Source organism: Pezoporus flaviventris, unplaced genomic scaffold (assembly GCF_033815535.1).
Source record: "Pezoporus flaviventris isolate CSIRO_AGI_PZ_B2104156 unplaced genomic scaffold, CSIRO_AGI_Pfla_v1 ptg000002l, whole genome shotgun sequence".
Classification (NCBI taxonomy): domain Eukaryota; kingdom Metazoa; phylum Chordata; class Aves; order Psittaciformes; family Psittacidae; genus Pezoporus; species Pezoporus flaviventris.
Window position 1 is genome coordinate 72,355,746 of NW_026892550.1, and position 24,260 is coordinate 72,380,005.

At 38.1% G+C, this 24,260-nt stretch overlaps 1 protein-coding gene and 1 long non-coding RNA gene across 2 annotated transcripts; one reads left to right on the forward strand and one right to left on the reverse strand.

Annotated features, from left to right (window-relative positions):
- The first annotated feature begins 683 nt into the window (after nt 1-683).
- ZGRF1 (zinc finger GRF-type containing 1) lies at nt 684-23,614 on the forward strand. The gene is made up of 28 exons (XM_061443604.1): nt 684-1,368; nt 1,494-1,574; nt 1,698-1,754; nt 2,201-2,386; nt 2,750-4,940; nt 5,222-5,298; nt 5,967-6,062; nt 6,494-6,667; nt 7,372-7,474; nt 7,554-7,660; nt 8,447-8,597; nt 9,644-10,302; nt 11,875-12,013; nt 12,296-12,480; nt 12,925-13,112; nt 13,793-13,932; nt 14,581-14,727; nt 15,367-15,481; nt 16,264-16,520; nt 17,725-17,884; nt 18,528-18,605; nt 19,446-19,593; nt 20,307-20,434; nt 20,736-20,859; nt 21,276-21,452; nt 21,575-21,709; nt 22,005-22,266; nt 23,316-23,614. Exons 1-28 carry the CDS (start codon nt 1,348-1,350, stop codon nt 23,426-23,428), a joined length of 6,399 nt encoding a protein of 2,132 aa, XP_061299588.1. The 5' UTR covers nt 684-1,347; the 3' UTR covers nt 23,429-23,614.
- LOC133263739 (uncharacterized) lies at nt 11,766-13,024 on the reverse strand. Its single transcript, XR_009741527.1, has 2 exons — nt 12,922-13,024; nt 11,766-12,030 (listed from the first exon to the last, which is right to left on the reverse strand). It is a non-coding gene; the product is annotated as an uncharacterized LOC133263739 (long non-coding RNA).
- Nucleotides 23,615-24,260: the final 646 nt, after the last annotated feature.

The following is a 24,260-nucleotide window of genomic DNA, read 5'->3' on the forward strand; positions in this document are numbered from 1 at the left end:
GGTCTTGTCCGGTGTGGTGAAAGGGGTCTCAGCAGGGCTTTATGAAGGAGTGATGGCAGCTGTCCTGTTCATCCCTGTTCCCACAGTATTCCATATTGAATTACAGTAAACAATTAAAGGTCAGCAATTAAAGGTCTGCCTTTAGAAGCTAAAAAAGTTATTATATATCCTTTAAGGGTGTTAATTTCAAGGTTTTGCACCCTACTGAACACCTGGGCACTGCTAAGAAGGTGGCAGCTATAAGAAACAGCATGAATCTGTCCCCATCTTAATATAGAATCCCAGGCTGGTTTGGGTTGGAAGGGACCTTAAAGATCATGCAGTTCCAACCCCCTGCCACAGACAGGGACACCTTCCACTACAGCAGGTTGCTCCAATCCCCGCCCAACCTGGCCTTGAACACTGCCAGGGATGGGGCAGCCTGTGCCAGGGCCTTACCACCCTCGCAGGGAAGAACTTCCTAAGGTTTTATCTAAATCTCCCCTCTCAGCTTAAAGCCATGTCCCTTCAAATATTATTAAAAGTCCTCCATACAGTACTTTTAATTATTTCCTCTGCTATTCCGCAGTATGAGCAGCTGCCAATCTCACCCTGTCTCTTGTGATTATTTCCATTGCAGTGATGCTAACAGATTGAACTAAGGTCCCAAGCACGGACACAAATCTCATCACTGATCAAATGTTATAAGCCAGCACATGCAACAGTAATTCACAGCCTGTGGAGATGAGTGGCTAAATAATGATTTGCTCCTGGTTTCATTGTCAGTTTAAAAATTTACTGTGATCTAAGTTTAAATATGACTTCATGGTTAACTGGTTTTGAGAGTTGGTTATCTTTGCCATGAATTAAGCATGCATGACCAAGTCCAGAGTCAATAAACTGGCAACAAAATTATTCTAATAGCTTGTATGGTTTTGGGTTTTGTTTTTTTTTTCTTCATGTAAGCATGTTTAGGATGATTTGTTAATTCTGAATAACAGAAAGATCACTGGAGTTTTCAAAGCTGCCAGCCACTCATTTAAACAAATAAATTTCCCTGAAAGTTAGAAAATATGTTGGCATCTATGAAAAAAAAGAAAGCAATTTTTTTTTTACCTGTAGTCATTCTGTTAGATTATTTTCTAGGTTTCTCTTTAAAATGCCTACATTATACCCCATTGTTTTGATGTTGTCTTGCATATAGCTCTTCCTTTGAGGAAAAAAAAAAAAATGAAATGACATCTATTTTTCTGTTAACACATTTTCTTTACAACTCTGGCAGATTCTGAACATTTCCTTGTCTCTTAGGCCACGTGAAGATGTAAATATTTGTGAAATAAGCTGTTGGATAACTGTTCTGCCAAAGCCATGCCTTCTCAAGAATTTACTGTAAGTTATTTTTAACACTGTGTATGATTTAGGTAGAAATAAGTTCAGAAGACCCTGTTGCTGCTGTATTATCTAAACATTTTTCTTACTTATCATTATGTCATCATTTTCTGTGTTTCAAACAGGTATTATACACTCACCAAAAAATGAAAAAATCAAAAACATGGCAAGATGGAATTCTGAAGATTAGAAATGGCAGTAATAAGGTGAGCAACTCAGATTTGATACCCCTGGGTTTAATATTGTCTGCTACTGCTGGACTGCCAGTGGCAATCCAGTTGATCTGCGAAACAAAATTAGTTATTTAAAATGCTATTTTTCCATTTCAGGCTGTCTTGTTTGACGATAAAGGACAATGTTTGGAGAGCATTTTCATAAAATCACAGGTATATTTTATTTGGGGGTGGTTTTTTTAATAATTTTTATGCTTGACTGTGATTTGTGTTTCAGGAAGCATTTAAAATTCTTGTTAACTGAGGTAGTACTTTTTCTTATAGTGGATATGAAAGTCTGACACAATGCAAGTAATGCAAAGCAAAACCAGCTTCTAATTATTGATAAGTCATACTGTTTTTCCAGAACCTGTGTAGAGGTTTTACGTTATTTTATTCCTTTTGGGTAAAAGCAGTGTATTATACTGATACATTAAATAAGCATAACTTGAAGCTAAGTGATATATATATAAAACTACATATTTATCAGGCAGCTGTGCTATACTAGTTGTAAATTTCTGAAATATTTACATGAAAGTATTTCGAAGTCTATAACTACTTATAAGACTGTAATTGTTTGTTACATAGCACTCATATATACTGCTGTTTCTCTCTCCTAGGTGAATGCTGGAGACGATTTAGAAAGTGAACGCTATTTGATCACAGTTGAAGCAGTAAAAGTGAATGAAAATTCTTTTGAAGACCAGCCAAGGGAAGCAGAAACTCCAGCAGTGGATAGAAATGGTGTAAAACCTGGTGTCCCACTTCCAAGGCATCTGTCTGTTGGCTTGAAAAGGATGTTTACGGTATGTCTTGGTTTCAAAAGCCATGTCTGATGTGAACATGCATTTTAAAACACAAAGGGCACATCTTTTAATGAATGGTAAATACATAAATGATGTCTTCCTGTTTGGTTTTTGAGTTGTAAGCCAGAATGTGTTACAGGTAGCTATTTTTTCCAGAGTTTACTAAATCTGGTTTAGCAGGATTGCTATTGCTAAGGCTACATTGAATATCACAAGGGCTTGAGATTACGTCCGTACACATGTGGAATTGTCGTGTGTTACTTGAGCAGAATACATTTTATGGATCATGCCCTACTTTCAACAGTTGATTACAAAATGTGAAGTTGATTTCTGAGCAGAATTAATTTAACATTTCTCCCCTAGAGTTTCCGAGGGCCACGTCAAGTTGAAAAGATAAGATCAACAATGGAAGAGGGAGAAAAAACAACGTTGCCTTTATCCAAGCAGAGTGAGGGAGCTTTTCCATCAAATGTTTATGGTACCTCTCCGTTATTTTGTACGATTTGCCAGAAGGATGCAGAAACAAGTGGGTCTGCAGACTTTCATGAAGATACATGTATAGGGAATAACAGCAAACACATGTCTCTCCCATCACTGCTTTCAGCTCCATTTCTTGATAGATGTGAGGAAGCAGAGAAGCAAAACCCTGATCGATCCATTATGAGGCCTGAATCTCCTGTAATTACTGGGCACACCAAATCTAGTAGTCAGAGAGGTGTGCATGAGGCAGTGTCACATAGCATCAGGAGCACAGCACAGATTCTGGCTCTCCTGAAGTCTAAACCAGCCCAAAGATGCAGACAGCAAACAACATCTCAAGGCACAGAATGTCTTTCTAGGTTTCAGGCATCGGAAAACACAGATAGCTTATACAAAAGAAAAAACACAATCCTATCTACCTTTTCAGGCAAGCCTGCCAAAAGACTCATGGAAAATATTCAGCATCTGCCTTGTACGAAGGGAACTGCGTATGATAACAAGGAATGTAATGCTGACATGCTTCTAAATTTAGCTGGACAACCTTGTGATAAAGATGTCACAGGACAGAGACTTGACAAAAAGACAAATAATTTAAGTCAAGATTTACAAGATTCCTGCAGTACCAATAGTTGTTTCCTACCTGAATCCACCATAAGTAGAGTGAGTGACAGTCAGTTTGCCTCATCCTCAGGTGACATTTTGTGTTCAGCAAGTCGAATCACCTTGGAAAAAAATCTCTCCAGATACAAGGAGCATTTAGGAAGTAACAATCTTGAAGAGAATTCATCAATGAAGTTGCAAAGTGCGTTTCAGCCAAAACAAGCTTCAGAAAGAAGTTTGGAGCTCTCTGCAGACCTAATATTGACTGGAATTGGAACTGTAAAGGAGGAATTAAGTATGCACAGTGAAGGCTGTCCAGATGAACTGGTGATGGAAGCTAACTTTAATCTACTGGAGGCTTTTGATTTTAATGACACAGACAATGAAGACCTGTGTGAAAGAGCTCAGAATACACTCACTGAAGGAGACAACCTTTCACAAAGTCCTGACTGCTTAAGGGGAGGAGATGTAGCACAAAATGCTGCACTGAGACTTCATTCTTGCTGTGAAGTAGCGACACACAGTAAAAACGAAGAACTCACATGTTCAGCATTTAACAGACAGAATGATGGAAATCACTACACTGGGGGTATAACATCTCAGCTTTGTGACAGCGATGTCATAGACACAGGTAGAATTGCAGAAGACTCTGAAAACCAAACCAGAATTGCAGTGGAACTTTTGGGTGATGGACATGACATAAAAGAGATTAATGAAAGAGAATTAAGTATTGAAGCCACAATTGATAAGAAGGATCCTGATGGTTGTGCAGTGCATACCATTAATGGCACATCATGGATGAAAAGCAAGCAGCCTGATCTTTCACTCGGTGACACAAATGTTAATGAATGTCACCCTAAAACCAGTATGTTTGAAAAAGCTGAAAGTATTTCAGGTGTTTCTACCAGCAGAATAATTTCTGCAATGGACAAAAATACTGAAAAAGATGTTATACAGCCTGGATGTCTGAAATGCCCAGATGTTGATCTAGAACATTTCTGTGGTACTGAGAGTGATGACGTTAAAGCAGACAGTCCTTTGCTGGCTTTGCCACAAAAACCAGATCCTAGCTGTGCCTCATTCCAATACATTGCAGAAAACCCTCAAAAGGTATTTGTCATTCCACATAAGGAAGATAGTCTCATTTCCAGAAGTTCTACCTGTCCTTTAGAAAAAAGCCATTCATCTCCAGAGGAAACAGCAGTATCTGAAACTGAGTTGGAAAATGTAGAGAGCATAAATGCCTTTCATGAAGCTTGCAAAGGTGAACAGTTAGGAATGGATTGCAGGAAATGCCCAGCAATGGCTGACAATTCATCAGTTCTTCATTTGGTGAACAACATCACTCTTCTAGGAGCTCTGACTCAACATAGCACAGCATTAGAAAGCTTAGAAAAGATGGCGGAGAGTAACAGCATGTTATATGAAGCGGAGACTTCTAAAGAGATATTTGAACCCCTTGTGAAAGATGAAGGTCTGCTTTCATTTTAAAGTGAATTCTGTGTGACTGTAACTGACTTCTGTACTATTGCTGGACAGTCCATATTCAGAAATCATATTTTTGGAGTGATGTGTTATAAAGATTCCCTCAGGCAATATGTGGCCTCCAAAGCCGTGTCTCTGCTTTAGTTTGGTTAAATCCTATCTGTGCAATTATTTGCATGGGTAAGGTTTGCAAGCCCAGTAAAATGCAGATGTTTTCATGTAAAAAGAATACCATAATTGTAACTTACTATGCTTTTCCATCTCTTGTAGCTATAAAACAGTTTACAGAAATGCCTTACTCAGAAAGTATAAAGGCATCTTCACACTTGGATTCTTCTGGCCTTATGGTAACCAATTTTTGACTATGCGTATCTATCTGTACAAGATATATTCATTTTCCACTTCTAGAAAATAAAATTCTTCTAGTTTGCGAAACTAGAAGTTGACCTAGAAATTGCTGGGTAACATCAAGTAAGAAGCTGATAGTGGACACCAGATCTCCTCCTGCAGACCCTATTGCCAATAAATGTTCAGGAAGCCTAATGTACGACAAGAAACAATGCAAATTGTAATATTTACTTATATTTAATGTAATGTTAGTTGTCTGGTACTTCTTCCCTACCCCATTTTCTTTTACCAGCTATTTTTTCTTTTCTTTCATTATCTTTTTGGATGCATGGCCTTCCTAGAATTTTAGCTCTTGGATTGAAATATGTTTGTACATCTGTTTTTGCTTCATGCTTCATATTGATTTTTATCTAATGCTCTCAATAGTCTTTTTCTTTCAATCCATCCAAAGTGAAAGAAAGATTTTAGTTTAAATTACTGTATTTTCCTGTCCCATTTGAAAAATAAACATACATTTCTTATCCTATTATGGATTGTTTTGGCTTCCACATTAAAAGGCTGTAATTTAAAATGCTCTCTTGTATAAATGTAAGAGATTTCTTAACTTTTCACTTTAAATGGTTATTAAATTGTTAGACTTATGAGCTTTTGATACTTTTTTGTGCAGCCCAACCATGTGCTCAATCTATTACAGAAAAAAGCATCTATTCTACCAACATCTTCCTACCAAAGAGAACCTGAGACACCTGACTGCCAGCCAAAGGTACGACTAGAGTGGAACTGAAGTATCATGAATAGTGCCTCTTAAATTTCAATTCAGTGGTTTACTATTTGTTATATATCACAATTAGTCCTTATAAAAATGTATTCAGTCTTGTAATGGGCTTTTGTTTTTTAGTACATTTGTCTATGGGAGGTTTTCCATTGAGAGTCTTAAACTTGAATTTTTCAATACAAAAAGAAGACTTAAACACACTAGATCAAAATATCAGTTTTCTGTTGACACAGATTTGTTCAAGAACTTTATTGCTGCTTAGTTGCAGGAGTGCAAAGGAAAAAGAAATACATGGATTTTTTTTTTTCTCTTCCTTATTTTACAACATATTATTTTTGTGGTATGTCTGACAAGTACCTTTACTGACTGTAGATCCAGAACTTATTTTCATTTAATGATAACTCCAATATACCACATAGGCTGTTGTGTTTCAAGGGCACCAAGTAAGAGGATCAGCAGCTAGTGAGATAATGTCAAGAGCTTCCTGCTCACAGCTGGGAGGGCAGCACTACCCAGGTAATATGGAGTTTGCAGCTGAGAGATTTTTGTCACCCCTGTTTTCAAGCAATGATGTCTTTTCTGACTTCAGACAGGTAAAACAATTTTTTTCTGAAGTTATTCTTATTAACCTTAGGGCAAGAAAGTCTGTAAATGTAGGATAAAAGACAGTTCAACTTTACAATACTACAGTTATGTCAAGATCACCAAGAGCCGAACATAGTGCTTTGTGGTTAAAACCTTGCAGTTAGACGATTATTTGTACTCTTACTTTACTTACCTTTGTCATAGGACTATGCATTTGTACAATGTAACGTGGTGGGTTTTTTTTTTCTCTGATGAGTTTCACTTTGAAAAACAGAGAGAATTCATAATGTGTGATATTAAAGAAGTTTCTTCTAGAGAAAAGTGGCAGAGGGTTTTTATAATTATTGTTTCCTCCTGGTGGTAGTAAAATATTCACCCCAGCTAGATTTGAAATTTGGTGCTGAATTAAGAAAGTTCTAAAGCAAGGGTTAAAACTTTCTTTCCTGGGTAATGATTCTGTTCCTCCTGGACGCAAAGAAACATTGCATGCAACATTAAACAAAGTATGTTTTTCTAATGCAGTATATATTTCAGTATTTAAAATAATTTAAGAGAAATGATATTTCATTTTTTATTTCCAGAATGGGCTGGAGATACTGAAGAATTCTGTCTAGAAATAAGATTTAGAAACAAGCATAGAAAGATAATATTTATATAAAGAAGATAAACAGTTTCATTTCTGACAAGTTTTTGCTTATACTTTTTGGTAAAGTCTCCAGGTTCAGGAAGTCTCCATGGGAATACCAACTTTACTGGAGAAGAGGATTTTCAGAAGAAGCCTAACATTACTGAAGAGTCAAAACCAGATCAGTTCTGTAAGTGAAAGTAGAAGTAGAATGGCAGTAATTGAACAATTCATCTGCATGACTTCTGGCTTTGGTGTGTTTTCCCTAGCATTGGCATTGAACATGTGTTCTGAACTTCCAACATGGACAATGTCAGGCTCACCATCGCTTTCTGACTTGAGACAAACACAGCGGACTTCATGGAAACCCAGTAAGGTGTGAATTGACTGTCTCTTCTAGATCTTTTGGGCTTTATTTCTGTCATGGTTTAAACCCAGTCAGGCAACTTGTTCACTCCCAGTGAGTGGCGCCGGGCTGACAACAATCGAGCCCCCCCCCCACCGGGGCTCTCCCCTTCCCCGCTCCCGGAGGAACGGGGAGGAGGATCGAAAGGGTGCAACTCCTATGGGTTGAGACAAGAACAGTCCAGCAACCAATGTACAACACAAATCACCACCGCTACAACAATGATAAGAGAAAATAACAAGGGAAGAGAATACGATACCACCGGCCAAGAAACGAGGCCCACCCGGAAGCCCGTGTCCTTCTGGGTAACTCCCAGTTACCCCCTACCCCGGGCATGACGTGCTGTGGTATGGAATACCTCCCTGGCTAGCCTGGGTCAGGCACCCCGTCTCTGCCTCCTCACAGCTTCCCCTCCTTCCTGGCAGAGCATGAGCCTCACAAAGTCCTTGGTCAGGGTAAACATCACTTAGCAACAACCGAAAACATTGGTATCACCAACACTGTTCCCAGGCTGGAAGTCAAAACACAGCACTGCACCAGCTACCACAAAGGAGAAACATGACTGCTACTGCTGAACCCAGGACAATTTCCTACATGTTCATGGTAGCAGTTTCTAATTCTTGAAAACTGCTTTACGTCAACACTCAGAATAATTTCAATTTTCTATGAGAAAGAAACAGTAAGAAAGAGAATAGTGACAAAGCTAGAATGGTTTATTCCAGTCATTCACTTGACATGTTAATTCTTCATCCGTAGATGATTTCATCAGTACAAATGACTTCCTCACTTGATTCAGACCCCCCAGTTTCTCCAGCTTCAGGAAGTGAGGAATCCATTGGAGGCATTCAGGAGCCCCTGAGACACAGGATCTTGCCAAGTGGACTGGAACTTTCAGATTTTATTTTCAGTAAGAAATTACAGTTTATAATTGCACTTTGCAATATTTCTGCTGGAAAATCTCTGAGGAGTTTTGAAGCACAGTGAGTTGCACTATAATAGACAGTTACCCTGGGTGCTGAAACAAGACTGAGATATGTCTGGGCAACTACAGAATTTAGATCTGTGTTCATCACACGTCTTTCATAGGGGTGTGTGTTACATTTTTAAGCACAATTTTAAACATCATTTTCCAAATCAGCTGAGTTAGCCTTGAATTTCATGCCTCCTCCCCCAGTTATATTCTGAATATAATTATCAAGGCCAGGTTGGACAGGGCTTGGAGCAACGTGGACGAGTGGAAGGTGTCCCTGCCCATGGCAGGGGGTTGGAACTGGATGAACTTTAAGGTCCCTTCCAACCCAAACTGTTCCATGATTCTCTGAAAGAGACTTCAGTAGAGTGATTTAATTTTATAAAGAAAAATGAGCTTCTAGTTTTGGGGGAAAAAAGGCTGTAAGCTAAGCTTCCAATTCCTATTACTGTTTTCATTTATTGCCCTGATTTAAATTTTCTTCCATATTCAGCTGCCCTCTGACCCACTTCCAGTTGGCACCTATCAATGGCTGCCATTACTTACTGATAGTGAATTTAGTTCAAAAGGATGCTTGTGGAACTAGATAGAAGCCTCTTTATCTACACTGGGTAACATTAATGTACACAGTCGTGGGTATCCGTTTGGAAAAAGGAGCAAATTTAAGGTGGCTGTTTTCCAGTTGGCAGCTGCAATTTACTACCAAGATTATCAGATTAATGACCTCCAAACCACAATAATGTTTAAATAATTTCTACCAGAGGTTTTCTTTTATACAAGTAAGAGTGCCTACAGAAATGTGTTCTAAGTATTGGGGTTTAAGTATTAAAAGAATCAGTGGAAATCACATTGTATGGAAATGTAGTGTGGTACTGCACAGGAAGAACTTAGAATTCTTTCCATATCTTATTTTTGCACATCTGAAGTTACTGTCCCATCCATAAGTGCTTCAAAGTTGCTTGTAAGATATATCTGCCCTACAGCACAGGAGAAATCCAGCCACCCAGAGGAATGCAACCTCTCAAGAGTCAAACCCCCAGTTGAAAGACGAACTCCATTTGTCACTCTTCCTGCCACTGAGAAGATTCTTGACACAGTTTATTCAACTGACAGCGAGGAGGCCCTGCAACCTTTTGGCTCTTCAGTAGTCAATTTATGCAGCAAGTCAGAGGTATTTCCTATCAGTGCTTTTGGCCCTGAGGACAGAAATTATGAAACCTCTGTGTTTGGAGAGTATAAGGAAAAGAGACAAAGGGAATGTGTTCAACCAGTGTCCCCTAATGTCACTTCACAATATAAAAAAAGCAAGTGGCTAAAATATCAAAACAGTGCTCAGTGTGACTTGACAACTGTAAACAGTGATGGTAGGGAAGTGACTGATGACATATGTGCGGAGAACCTCCTTGGAATGCTGCCGAGTGACACAGGAGAGTGCAGCATTGTGAATAAAAGCGCTCCCCACTCTGCAGCTCTACTGACAGCAAAGAGCGCCCTTGGTAAATGCTCTGCAAATACCAGCCACCGAGATCTGATTTCAGAGAGGAAGTTACTTTCTCCACAATTCAGTCAGACACCTTTGACTGAAGCAACACAAAAGGTGTTAAGTCATTTGAGCTGCCACACTGCAACAGGAGCCAGCCAGGTGTGTAAGCATTCAAGCAGATAAGAGTTAGAAGCACAGAAAAACATTTTTTCTGGACAAAGAAGCTGCATTGATCTGATTTCCTGCAAGACATTATCAGTATGATTAAATGAAAAGTTTTTACATATGTAATAGCACAAAAGCCTCAGCTGCAGAACAGCAGCTTCTGATGTATTTTTTTAAGTGCCATGACTAATCTTTTGCAAAGGTAATTCCTTAGCACACGCGCTGCCAGGTTTAGATTCTTCATCTGAATGTTGATGGCAGCAAGATGAAATAAAAGCTGTTGGGCTATTTTGTCATCTGTAATCAGTAAGAACATGTTTTCAAGAAATGTTTCTCCTTAATTGCAAAATCAGCATTGTTTTAATGAGCACCCATATACTGCTTCAAAGCACAGTCTCTGATTTTTAACCAACCCCAAGCCAAGATTTAGAAGTTGCCAGATCACTGTGTTTGAGAGTTAATGAAAATGGTTGTTAGATGGTTTCCCCCCCCCTTTTTATTTTTTTTGGCACAAACTCAGTATGCTGTGTTTTCTAGTTCTTTAAAATCATAAATGTGAAGTAGACATGTGGAAATTACTACTGTATTTCACACACACACTGGTATACATGTTGTGTGGGGTTTTGATTCGGAGAAAACTCCAGGAACAAACTTGCCAACAAAGTTTTCAAGCTGACAAGCAGGTATTCTTTATTGCGGCGCCGGGAGACATGGGGGATAGCTCCTCCTAACGTGTGTCTCCCACACAAGCCGTCCTTTCATAGTCACTGGGCAAACATACATATTCATGAGGCTACATATGGATTACATAATTTTCCAGAAAGTTCCCCGCATGCATACAGAATTGTGGTGGTGGTCTCCAAGGGTCGTTAACTTCTTCCAACAATCTTCATCACTTCTGGCAACCTTTGAAGCATGCACAGTAGATGCTCATACCAGTTTAATTGGTTCGTTAGCACCAGAGACATAATAATCCTCCTATCCTCCTACTTATCAGTTAGTTTAACTGTAGCCCATCCTGGACACCAGCGGTTCCCAGATACTCCTTATCCCTGTGTCCTGTTCTTCTAGACTGTTTTTCTTAAACTATGTCAACTGTAACGATTTATCTTGTGAGAATTCTCAGTATGTTCTCTAGCTGTACTCTTATTTTTTTTTCTCTATGTATCATGCACCTCAGTAATTTTCCATTGCTACTGTTACAAAGCCATCAAACTTAACACTACTTATAACTAATTCTAAAGGTTTCTATATTCCATTTTGTGATTTTGTGCCCCCTTGTTTCAGTTTATACTCATATATACATATATATATATACACATATATCTATATATGGAATTACGGGTTTTAAAAAGCTTTCAGAGTCTTCATGGTGAAACTTCCAGGGGGAGTTCTGAATGTTTTCTATTTAGTTGTACTTATTACTGTGAGCACAATACATAAAACCAAAAAAGGAAAAAGAGAAGAAATATGGATAGGTTTTGGCACATCTGCAAAGTAGCCATTTATCAATGTTTATCTCATTCAGGGTTTTGCAAGTTGTAATGGTATTTTTCTGTTTTTTAGGATATATCAATTTGTGAGTTGTCTTTTCCTCATGTGGATAAAGTAAAACATGCAAACCTTCCTAAAAGGAAGACTTTCATACCAGCCATGTTTCAGTCTCATGTTCAGTACAAACAGATTTTTAAAGCTGCTCTGACAGGTCGGTATAACACCATGCTATGGAAAATGCTGCTGGTTTTAAACAGCATATTTCTGCTGGTTCACAAAGCAGGATGACAGGGGGATAAATCATCAATATCACTTACTGGAACAACTCGGGTTTGGATATATACTGAAATATATTTGGTTTCTTTTAGTATGAGATTAAATATTTTGATTTAGATTTGGAAGTGTCAAATGAAAAGACATTTGTTTGAATGCTGTGTACTTGTGTAACCATTTTAAGGCCATACTAATATTTTCTTATCCTTTCTATGTCAAGAGCAATTGAACATAATGCTATTTGAGTTGTCCCAAAGATTCTACAATGCCCTTTCAAAAGTGGATATATCATTCTACACTTCATTGAAAGATGAGCAAACTGAGAGCAAGGAAAGTTGTGTTCCACTGTGCCATCACATGCATCCTGCCAAGCTTGTTATGGCTAAAAAAGAAGGTCAAAACAAGGTGCTGCTCATTTCTTGTTTACAGTTTAGGGTGTTTGTTTGGTGAATAGACCTTATTGTGTGAACAATTACAGGGCAACTGTGTATGATTTACAACTGCAGGTTAAAGTGGTGATCACTTTTAAGACCAGCTGTACTATCCGCTAGTGTCCAGAATTGTTGATGTAATAGTTTTCTCCATACAGAAACAGTTTTACCTATGTAGGAAGACCTGAATTCTTAATTTTCTTGGTTATATGGGATTTCAGTAAGCTGTGATTACACATACTGACTTCAGAAGCTAATAGTACTGAGAAGACACTTGTGGTTTTCAGCCAAAGACAGCAAAACCACAGCTCTTTGTTTATTTGATAGCAGCAAGTACTGGTCTATTGTTTTACTTTTCCCCCCCTTGTTTTGATGTGCTAATGGTTTTTTTTTAATTTCCTTTCTTCTCTCTTACCAGAGTCATTTATTCTACACCTGTGATGCCCCCAAAGCTGAGCAGTGTTCATTTTTCAAGTGGATAGAAGACGTGAACCCCACACAGACAAAATCCAGACCTAGCATAGTGCTTCTTGATATAAAAAGTATTGGGACATACCTCAGAAGTCAAAAGATTTCTCTCTATGAGGAATGCCAGCTTTTGGTGAGGTATTCTGAAATGCTATGCACTCTTCACTGCGTAGATGAGGTCCTCAGTGACATGGCCTTGGCAGTCCTGGTGTAACAGCTGAACTTGATCTTAAAGGTCTTTTCCAACCCAGCTGATTTTATGATTCTATGATTCACATATGCTTATGTGAATTGCAGGATTTATAAACATTCCAGTATATTCACTAGCATTTAACAGATACTTTTACTAGCTATGCTAAAAGAGGCATACAGTTGTGTGTAGAAATGTCAAAGCCAAATTAGTGAGGGAACTCAGCATTCAGGTCAGCACTCTTTTCAGCAAGAATCAAAACTTCTTCCCAGCAATTGATCGATTGTTTAATGAAACCCCCAATGACTGCTGCATTTGAATTACTGTTTGTTTCATCTTTCATAAGAGAATTTGGTTTATTCTCTTAGTGATTCTAATTTTAATGTTAGAAGTTGTATTGAAGGCTATTCTGTGCTACTTAACTATAAGGGAAACAATTTAATTCTGGCTGCATAAGAGAGAATTATTTTGCAGTCAAGACAAATGTCTTTAAAACTTGGTAATGTAAGATGATGGGCAGCTGCCAAGGTCTGCGCTGTGTAATTTGGTCCAACCTCTGGAGCTTATTTTTGGTGGTGAATCCAAAATGTCCTGATTGTGAACATACTCTAAAATTACAATTTAACAGGAAAGGCTTTGAAATTCAAACACAGCCGTGTAAGAAGTTCAAGAAATTGATGAATACACCTGCCAGATTTGATGGTGATTCCAAAACCAAATTATACCTCAAACTAAGCAGAAAGGAGCATTATTCTTTCTACAGCAAAGGTGAGCAGATCTTAAGCATCAGAAGAACTGTCCCTGTCACATTGTGATTTTTAAAGTTTTGTCACCTAAAGAGAAAAAACATATCCTATTTTTAAACTCCTGACAAACATGATAACTCAATTCTCATTCTAGAAGGGCAATGAACTATCTCATTAATTCATCATTTTTGTTCAACTGCCTTTGAAGTGTATTAAATCTAAATCATTAAGTTTCAGGAAAGCCAATATTCAAATAGATGGTATTTAAGGAAAAACTTGATGTAAAAACTGGTGTTTCGCAGTTGTTGCATAGTTCTTCTCAATTATTAAAATCTCATGAAGTTGGAGGACATTCAGTGATATATTCTAAATACTTCTTAGACTGAGAATACTTCAGACCTGTCAGAAGGCAAACGCTGCTGAGTGCACCAGGAGAGAACTTCACAGTCATCATCAATTTCAGACAGTAACTACTAGAGGAATTGCAGATTATCCATTCACTCTTTCAGAACTGAACGAACACTTAGTTAGGACTTTCTAATGCCCCCTACTTTGGCATTAGCAGGGGTTTAATTTTCAGTGTATTAAATGCTGAGCTACTTTGTCTAGCTATGTTTTCTTTATAAGACAGCAGCAGAAGCTCTTGAGAACTCTGCATTTTTCTTGACAGATGATATTTGGGTCGTTTCCAAGACTCTCAACTTTGATCCCCTTGATACTTTCATTGCAACTAGTACTTTCTTTGGACCATCCTCCACCAATGAAATAGAACTGCTACCACTGAAAGGCTACTGTCCTTCAAACTGGAGATCAAATAGTGAGTGAGTTCTACACCAAATAATTCAGAATTGTGGCAAACAACTACTGGCCAGTGGTGAAGAATGAGATTGTAACATCTCAAACCTAATCTATTAATTTATTCACAGTATTTTTTTTCCTTGTATATTTGAGTATGTAATTTGAACACAGTACTTAGTGGAATTAAACCCGCAAAGTGGCTGGTAAGAAATTCTAAAGGGGGATGAAGAAACGGAGATAATATAAATAATGCAGTAAATAATATAATATAGAATGCAAATTGACTGTCAGGAATGCAGGTAACAGGAGCATGTTATCACTGTCCTTGAAGAACAAACCAACTGAAACCCCAAACAACTCACTATGGAGAATTTATATAAAAAGCCATGTATTAAACCTGTGATTTGGCTCTTCCATCCTTTCTTTCTGTACCTTTGTTGCTACAATGCAGAATGGCTAAAAAATGGGGGTTTCAAAATACAGGAAAACCAAATCTGTCTCGTTTTAGTTATTTTCACCATCGTGTTTTAAAGTAACTTGGTTTGTATTACAGGAAGCTAATTCCTCTTTTGGCATTTTGTAATTCACTTATCTAGCTGATACAAAATTTTGCCTAATTTCACTTTTTCCTAATCTTATCTTTCTGTGGCCTTTTCAGTGTTTGTTCATGCCCTGCTGGTTTGTAATGCTAGTGGTGAGCTTGCATCTTTAAGAAATATGGAGGAGCACTTCAATCCATCTACATTACCACTAACACCATATCTACTAAAAATGTAAGTTATTCTTTCAGTGATAATGTAGGCATACAGTGTGCAAATAGGTACAGAATAAACAAAATCACCATTGGGTATGCCCTACTAAAAAGTGAAGGAGGAGAACTGAAAACAGAAAAACAGTGCAAGGAACTGTTGAGAATGCAATTTGCATTTACATGGAAAAGAAAATGTATTGGTTGCTTAATTCAAAATTATAATTTTGTAGGGTTCTTTTTTTTCTTAAAATTTACCTGCAGCCCCTGTTTTACAAACCTAGACATAAATATTAGGCATTATTATAACATTAGTCACTAACTGATCTGTATCAAGGTAATGAATATGCTTCACAGGGGTTCAGTGGAACTGTTTTTCCTTCCCATTGTTCAGCATCCCTTGACACAAAACCTAAATATGAAATATTTTCTTGGAGAATCAAAGCAACACAGGGATATTTCCAAAACTGCTTGTGATTCACTGTATAACACAAGTAATTAAATGAATCCCTGCTTCTTCTACCACTCTTAATTCTGTCAGGCTTGTGCCTTTGAAGCAAGTCAGATGGAAAGTGTTAACATAGAGCAAGAAAGGTAAAACCCAAAAGCCTGTTTCATGTGATCCAGCTTTTGCCCAGGGAAGTAATAAGGGGCAGTGGCTGTTACTCACAAAGCCTCAGCATTTCAATGCCAGGTGAGTAAGAATATCAGAACCATGAATATCAGAACATAGAACACAAGAATATCAGAACTAATTATATATATGCAGTATTATAGCACAACTTTTGACCACTATATTTTCCTTAGGAATTTTGATTTTGAAAATGCTACTAATAGAGTCGAGAAAAGCAAATTTACTCCACCTGCCCTCAGCCTGAAACACACAATGAACGGACCGGTCAGCACTGAAGTGGCAATGGGCTTAGCTAAAAAGATTATCCAAACATTCTCGTTGAACCCAGATCAAGCTACATCACTGCTTCACATAGCTCAGATGATGACCTCCTGTGAAAACACCAAACCAATGCAAGAACGTCAGATCTTCCCTATCACACTCATTCGTGGTACACAGCAAATAATTGTGAAATTTGTTGCTATTGCATCTTTGCAGAAATGCTAATCCATATATACTGCCAGTGTTTGATAGAATTTAGGGATATTTCATTGTGATGAAACAGTAGTCTTGCTTCCTTAATCATATATGTACAATTCCAGGCAGACTTAAAGGAATATTTTTGTATCTAGGTAAATGTTCACTTATTTTAAATGTAATGCAAAAGATGAGCTTGACTGAGCTGTCCCTGTGTATAGAATATCCTTTTAAACTCTTTTGTAATGCTGCTTTCCTCGCCTACTTCATGCATTTCCTGAAAATTCTTTTCCTGGATGAGGTCGCTCTGATAATGATGTTGACATTATAACATCGATTCCACCATCATGGAGCTCCTTGAATTTTCATTCCGCCTTTTGCAGAATTTCACATAAGTAGAGTTCTGTCCTAGAACAGAATCTATAAAAACAAACAAAAAACAGTTATTGTCTTCAACTTATTTTTTTCATATTAACCCACTTTTATGTCATCTATCACCTTTGCTAAATTGTAATATAATTTTTTTTCTATTATATAATGTCCCTTGTTGTTTTATACTTCCTTAAATCTTTATTTTATCCCTTTTCAAAACGTACAAAAAGGCAAGGCTAGGAACACCTTAGTTCAAAGATTATTTAGAATCAGTATTGAAAAGCAGTTACCATAAATGCAAGTTTTCAGATCCTTTCAAAGTAAATACATCGACAATAGTGACACTCTTAGTGCAGGTACCACTGCACTTATATTGCCTGAGCTATTATTATTAGGCTGTCAGACACATTAATCTAGTTTAAATTATTAATCATTCCAGAATATTCATCTCTCAAACTCCTTATTTTGCACCTGGTATACGGGATGTGCATGCAGACACTTGTATTGTTTCAGTGTAATGATGAGACTCCTTACCAAGTAATACATGTATTCAAACAGAAAATTTAGAAAAAATACCATAGCTTCCCCTCTTCTGTAGGTTTTTACAAACTTACTTCATGCAGTAAATGGGAAGTGTAAGGCAATGGGTTGCCCCTGCATACCCAGAGCTGCTGAAGCAAGCATGTGCAATGTCTTTCCAGGAATCAGTATATTTCATATAAACTGAAGTTATAACAACTGATTAAAACTGTACCTTCTTGAAGAGTTTCACTCATAACTTTGGCTTTTTTCTCTTGAAATAACAGGTGGTTTTGGAGCTGGGAAGACCTATCTGCTGTCTGTTGTGATCTTGTTCCTAGTACAGCTCTTTGAAAGCAGTGAAGCTATGGAGAGTTCAAGGCTACCTCCATGGAAAGTTCTGATTGCTTCTTCTACCAACACTGCTGTTGACAGGATACTCCTGTGGTAGGTTACTGAGATTGTTCCAAAACCAATAATGCATGTAATAAAGATAATTGTGCTGATAATTGTGGTATAATTCCAGTATAACACCTCAAAAAGATGGCATTCTTTCCCTAGAAAGTGTCACACATGGGCTTTAAGTTTACCCTTGCTCCTTTGCACAGCATGTACATGCTAAAAGACTGTAAGGCTAGCTGCACAAAGACTAAGACTGAGCTCTACTGTCAGTAAATGTACTAGTAAAATCCATCATGACAGAAAGTAGTGCTCACAAATCTTTAGGAAGTAGCAGTAGGGGAAAGGGGGATCGAGAGAGAGGAAGAGGCAGAGTCAGATTTGCGAAACACCAGCATGAAGCTAACATGAAATAAAACTTAAAGTTTAGAAGGGTAAAGGAAGGAAGGGCACGTACAAATGGAAGACTGCCTATGAGAGGAAAATCATTAAGTCTTTAAGCATTTCTGATTCAAATCATGATGAGGTAATTTACTTTGATTTACATGAATTGTGGCCTGAGTTACTTCATCTGGGTAATCACAGAGGTTTGTGTTCTAAGGTGTCTGTTAGCCTTTTCAGAGCTACTTCTGTATTTTTCAAAATGTCTTTTTACATTTCTGCAACCTCTATCATCTCTTTTTCATCGAAGTCTACTCAGTCTTGGATTTGAGGATTTTATCAGAGTGGGTAGCGTTAGAAAAATCACTAAAGCAATTCTTCCCCACAGGTAAGAATCTTCATGAATCTAAGATTCACAATAACATGCATGCTGTAAAATTACTATTTTGAAACAGAAACAGTGGAAATACCATTCAAAATGTGTTAGAATATGCCTATCTCAGGGTTCAGGCCTCACACAGTGGAGAAATTTTACCTTGATTGGGACTGCCACTTGTTGCTTAACAGAGCTGATGCTTTTGAAGGGGAATTAGTAGAGGAGAACAAAATAGTGGCAGTTACAGATTTGGGAGTTTACACAAGGAGAAAATGCAAAACAGACCGACTTGAAATAGGTATCTAGTGCCGTAGTGCTAAGACCTAGAAGGAAGTCACCATAAATTTCATGTCCAGTGAATTAATGGTAACAACTCATGAATTCCACACTACTTATCCAAATTATCTTTGCTATAGTGTTCTGGTGTTTGTCCTTTAACTATTTAAAAATAAGCAATCTACATAGCACTTTCAACACAATTTCAAAGAACAAAGTGAAGTTCAAGACAAATAAAGATTAAATTTCTCTTCCTTGGTGTCAGCAGCATAGCAAGGGTATAAAATGAATGAAAAACTTCTCAGTCTTACTCCACTCTGAATCCAACTGCGTACTTGGAGGAGTCATGTACTACATGTCTGTCTCTGGTTGGGGTGGAAGGGTCTGAGCTGGTGGGATAAAGGTCTGTTTTAAAAAAGGTATTATAGTAGTCTATCTCAGATGGATTTGGGATAGTTTAGTGCATTGAGCTGTTATGTATAAAGTACGATTATTTCCTCATATTAAGTGTTCACCCAAACTGAAAACACTGTTATTTTCAATCACTGTAATGCATGTTATAAAATCTTTTTGAAGTTTACATGTTGGCTCAATCAATGAAAATGATCAGCTAAAAGAACTGCTTGCTCTCATGAAAGAAGATTTAACTCCAGCTGAAAAAATATATGTAAGGAAGAGTATTGAGCAACACAAACTGGGGACCAATAAAACCATACTGCAACAGGTACAGTCAAAGTGAGGGGATGGAAAAGGGAGGATTCACTTCTGTCTTATCCATAAGGTCCAGCAAATGAGAACTGGGAATCACCTCTCACACCTGCCAAACTCCTAGTTTTGAACGATAAAATGAATGTTAGGACTAAGGCTGGATTCCACAGGTTGAGCTTACCGTCTTGCCTGTGTATAACTTCTCTTAGTCAATCTTGCAGTTTCTATTTAGTGATATGAGACAGAAACCCCTTTTGAGCTTGACTGCAATCTGATTTAGTATTGCCGATCTAGTTTACAAGGTGGGGAGAGAAAAATCTCTCAGCACAGCTAGTCTGTGCTGCCATCTTGAAACTAAAATGCATATAGTCATAAAGGTGAAAGATAAGCTCCGAGTTAAATCTATCCTAGTACATCAACTGCCAAGAAGATTTCAAATGTATTTGAAGTAACTTTTCATGAAAGTATTACCTCTTAAGATTACTGCTACTTCTTGTAGAAACATCTCAATTTCTGAATACCCCAAGCATAAGAAATGGTCCTTGGATCCATCTCCATGTATACATAGTGCCTTTTACTGGAAGTTAGTTAGAACATAATTTTTTGAGACACGAGTACAACACAGCATGCAACAAAACTGCCAAAGCTATAGCTATGTGCTGCGCAGAGCTTAACTATTAAATGATCTTAACTTCTGGTCTACCTGTTTTCCCCTCACTACTAACCAAGGTGAAAGTGGTTGGAGTGACCTGTGCTGCCTGCCCGTTCCCTTGTCTGAATTCTCTTCAGTTTCCTGTTGTGATTCTAGATGAGTGCAGTCAGATGACTGAACCTGCTTCTCTCCTTCCTATTGCAAGGTACAGCCTTCCTTTTGTATTTCAGCAGAGAAATAACTTCAAGTCAGCAGTGACACAACCTCAAATAATTGTCAGACTTACCAGACTTGCACATCTTTTGAAGAACACTAACTCCAAGGTCTCACCTCAAGGATTTTAAATTGAGACCTGCTCTTCAGTGCCTTGAGTTATTTTCATGTGGACAGAGGGCAATGGAGAAGGGAGCCTGATGGAAAGCAACCTGTGATATATAAACACAGCACATGACTAGTCTGGCATCCTTTTCTAGATTTTTTTTTTATTTTTTAACATTCTTATTTAGGTTTCAGTGTGAAAAGCTAGTCATTGTTGGAGACCCTAAGCAGTTACCACCACCTATTCAGGGATCTGAGAGTGCTCATGAGAAGGGACTGGAGCAGACTCTCTTTGACCGGCTTTGTCTAATGGTATGTACCAATAACCAGAGATGGAGGGTGAACTGCAGGTCCACTGAAGCCACTGAAAGAGTTTGGCTGTGAGAGGATGAGTGTTTCAGACTGGTTTTTAATGAAGCAGATTCCACTCTATGGCACTGCTCCATAAAGGTTATTTTTACAATGCTTGGAAATTTCTAAGCATAACAAATGTAAAACAAGAAGAATTGAAAAATGACAGATTCTCCCTCCTTTTTGTGCAGTTTTCCATCCAGGTAGAAGAACTGGGGGCCACAGTATTTGTTCTGACTTTAGTTGAAGTGAATATACAAAGATTAAGCCAGCTTACTGCAGGAATTGCTTCCTCTTACACCTTATTCACCCGAGCCGGCATTGCAGAACATTTAGTAATTCTTTTTCCTTGTCACACTTCCTGTATAATTCTTTAGGGACATAAAGCAATAGTTCTTCGGACACAGTACCGATGCCACCCTGCCATCAGTGCCATAGCCAATGACCTGTTCTATGATGGAAGTCTGACAGATGGCATTTCTGAGGAAGACAGGAGTCCTTTACTGGATTGGCTTCCAACACTGTGCTTTTATAATGTCAATGGGGTAGAGCAAGTAAGTTTTTAAACTTTTCTTATATAAAATCTCAATACTGTAGGTTTTCCTCCTTTTTTTTTTTTTTTTTGCATTCTGCTGTCTGTGAAAGCTAAATTTGAAGTGTTCTTCCCCACTTCCAGATTGAAAGAGACAACAGCTTTTATAACATGCCAGAAGCTCATTTCACAGTCAAGCTCACCCAGGCTCTAATTGCCAGTGGAATAGAAGGATCTGCAGTCGGTGTGATTACTCTTTATAAGTCACAGATGTGTAAGGTTTGTGGAACATATCATCAATAAAATAGTTTTCTTCAATATATTTGTTTAGAATACACTTAAAACTCTAGTTTAACTAGGAAGAGTCAGCTGGAAGTCAGAAAGAAACACTGGATAGGTAAATGAATCAGAGGCTTTTACAAACTGGTACATGGGATAAGGATGGGTAACAGTCATCTGCTTAGTAAAGCTGGAGTTGTTCCTCACCCAGTCAGCTACAGCATAAGGGCTGCTGTGATTAGTACGTAACTCATTAGAAACTCATTCATCACCTTCCATATTTATTTGTCTACAGATTCAGAACTTGCTCTGTGGAGTACGTACTGAGCTTTCCAAAATTAAAGCTGTCCAGGTGTCCACTGTAGATGCATTCCAAGGATCTGAGAAGGAGATCATTGTTTTGTCTTGTGTAAGAACAAGGCAAATTGGGTTCATAGACTCGGAAAAGCGAATGAATGTTGCGCTGACGAGAGCAAGGAGACATCTGTTGATCATTGGGAATCTGCCCTGCTTAAGTAGGAACAGACTGTGGGGAAGAGTAATTCATCACTGCAAAGGTAATAGCTTCTTTTTTGTCTATTTCTGAAACCATGAAGCTCATCCTCTGTAATTATATGTAAGAGACTTTATAGTTTCTGTACATACTATATAATATAGAAAGCATAAAGTATGCATACTATATAAACCAGTATATTTACTACATATAAAATATATGTCAGAAAAATGCAACTATTTGCAAGCTGCATGTTTGCAGTTTTACCTGCAAACTGTTTTTAGACTTGAAGGGCATTTGTTATCTGGTAGTGGGACTTCTTTTTCTTCCATCTGCCATCAGACAGTGACACAAAGAGCACACTAGTAAGGGAGAGCTGAAACCCAACACTGCATTTCTAGTCCTTTCCCTGCTTGTTTTACATAGCAGACCCAGACAGAAACAAGTTATAAACAAATTCTTCTACACAGCACTATTTCTGCATAGATGGTATTAAATAAAGAAAAATGTGTAGTATCTTTCCGTAAGTAGAGACTCATTGGTTTTGGAAGATAAATTTTGAGTTGCTAATAAAAAAAATCCATTGCTATTGGCAATGAGCTAATGCTACCAGGTTATTTCCAATTACTTTGCTTACAGGTCACTGTCTTCTGAATGCATGTGGCTGTTTTATTAGACCACAGAGGGAAAAGACAGGTTTTGAAAATCGTTTGGTTTTTTTTTTACAGTTGCCACAGAATTTGCTGTGAACTTTAACTGTAATTATTTATGCATTTGAAAGCTAATCCTGCTGTAAAAAAAAAAACAAACAAACAACAAATGTGCCTGTCACCATCTAAATTCTTCTGTGGTAACTTTCTTTGAACTAGAAAAGCAAGAGTACCAGAAATACCAAAATAATAATTTACTTACTTGGTTGGTATCAAGTACTTACTTGGTTGGTATCAAGTGAAGCATCTCTTTAATGGCTGAACTCTTAACAGTTTTCAAAGTAGAAATGTTACAGCAATGTGATAGGTGTGGGGAAAGTAGATGTTTGCATCACCACAGGCTGACTTAGATGATGGATGCTGCAAAGTAAGATGTAATTATCCTGTTTATCCCTGCTTTTAGAATGGGAAAATGGATTGCAGCATGTAAGCCAGTGTGAGCAGTGGCTAAATGACATTCTTAAGTCTTACTGGGAGAATCAGAAGGAAGAGAAGCAGAGTAAGAAGGAAAAATAAAAGGTGCACCTGTCTGATGAAGAAAAGATGAACTGCGTGTCTATAAAAATGATCAGAACAATTGCACACCTAATATTTATATTTAATGGGGGAAACTTTTGTTTGGTTCTCAGTGGTCTGATACTTCTGGTTTGACCCCCTTTCTATGTCTATAAAAATTAATAAAGTGACTCATTTACTTGATAACTGAAATCCTTGTATGCTTACAAGGTACCTAATGTGTTGTTAGTGTTTCATTACGCTTCAGAGTAGTTATATACATATAACATTGTATCTTAGAACAATTCTGTCACCTTGCACATTTAGGAATTGGTGAAGACCCCATTCAGAGCCTTCATCCTAACGAGGCCGGGTCCGGATGGCTCATCCCGCCGCCACAAGGTGGCGCTGCCCGCCGGTGAGGCCGGTTGATAGACCCGGAACCGAGACAAACTCGGCAGAGCCCCGGGTCCCCATTAGGGACCCCAGGATAGACCCCGTCCTTCATCACTATCGCTCCTGGCTTCAGGGAATGCCGGGATCTCGAGTGTGGAGAAGGGCAGAAGAAGGAGAAGCGGCGGGTTGAATAGCACCTTTAAATTCCGGCTGACACCTCTGTCCCAGCTCCCTAAAATCTCAATCAACAAGCCATTAGAACTCGACAGGAGTAAAACTAAATCCTCGTTTAAGTGTATTTATCCACTCCCTCTTCTCTCTTTCAAATGCTAAATCCATTTCAGCATATGCCCCTTCTTTCTCTCGCCTTTAAAGACCAGCAGCCTGGACCACTCTTGTAAATATGAAAGATGCTAATCATATGACATATCACGTCTCAGTTGGAGCCTGGAATAAA

Excerpts from the sequence above, each read along its gene's own strand:
- ZGRF1 (XM_061443604.1), top strand. The coding sequence starts at position 1,348 with ATGCCTTCTCAAGAATTTACT. Across the intron at positions 6,063-6,493 it reads CACCTGACTGCCAGCCAAAG|GCTGTTGTGTTTCAAGGGCA; the intron begins GTACGACTAGAG and ends TATACCACATAG. Across the intron at positions 21,453-21,574 it reads ATGTCAATGGGGTAGAGCAA|ATTGAAAGAGACAACAGCTT; the intron begins GTAAGTTTTTAA and ends CCCCACTTCCAG.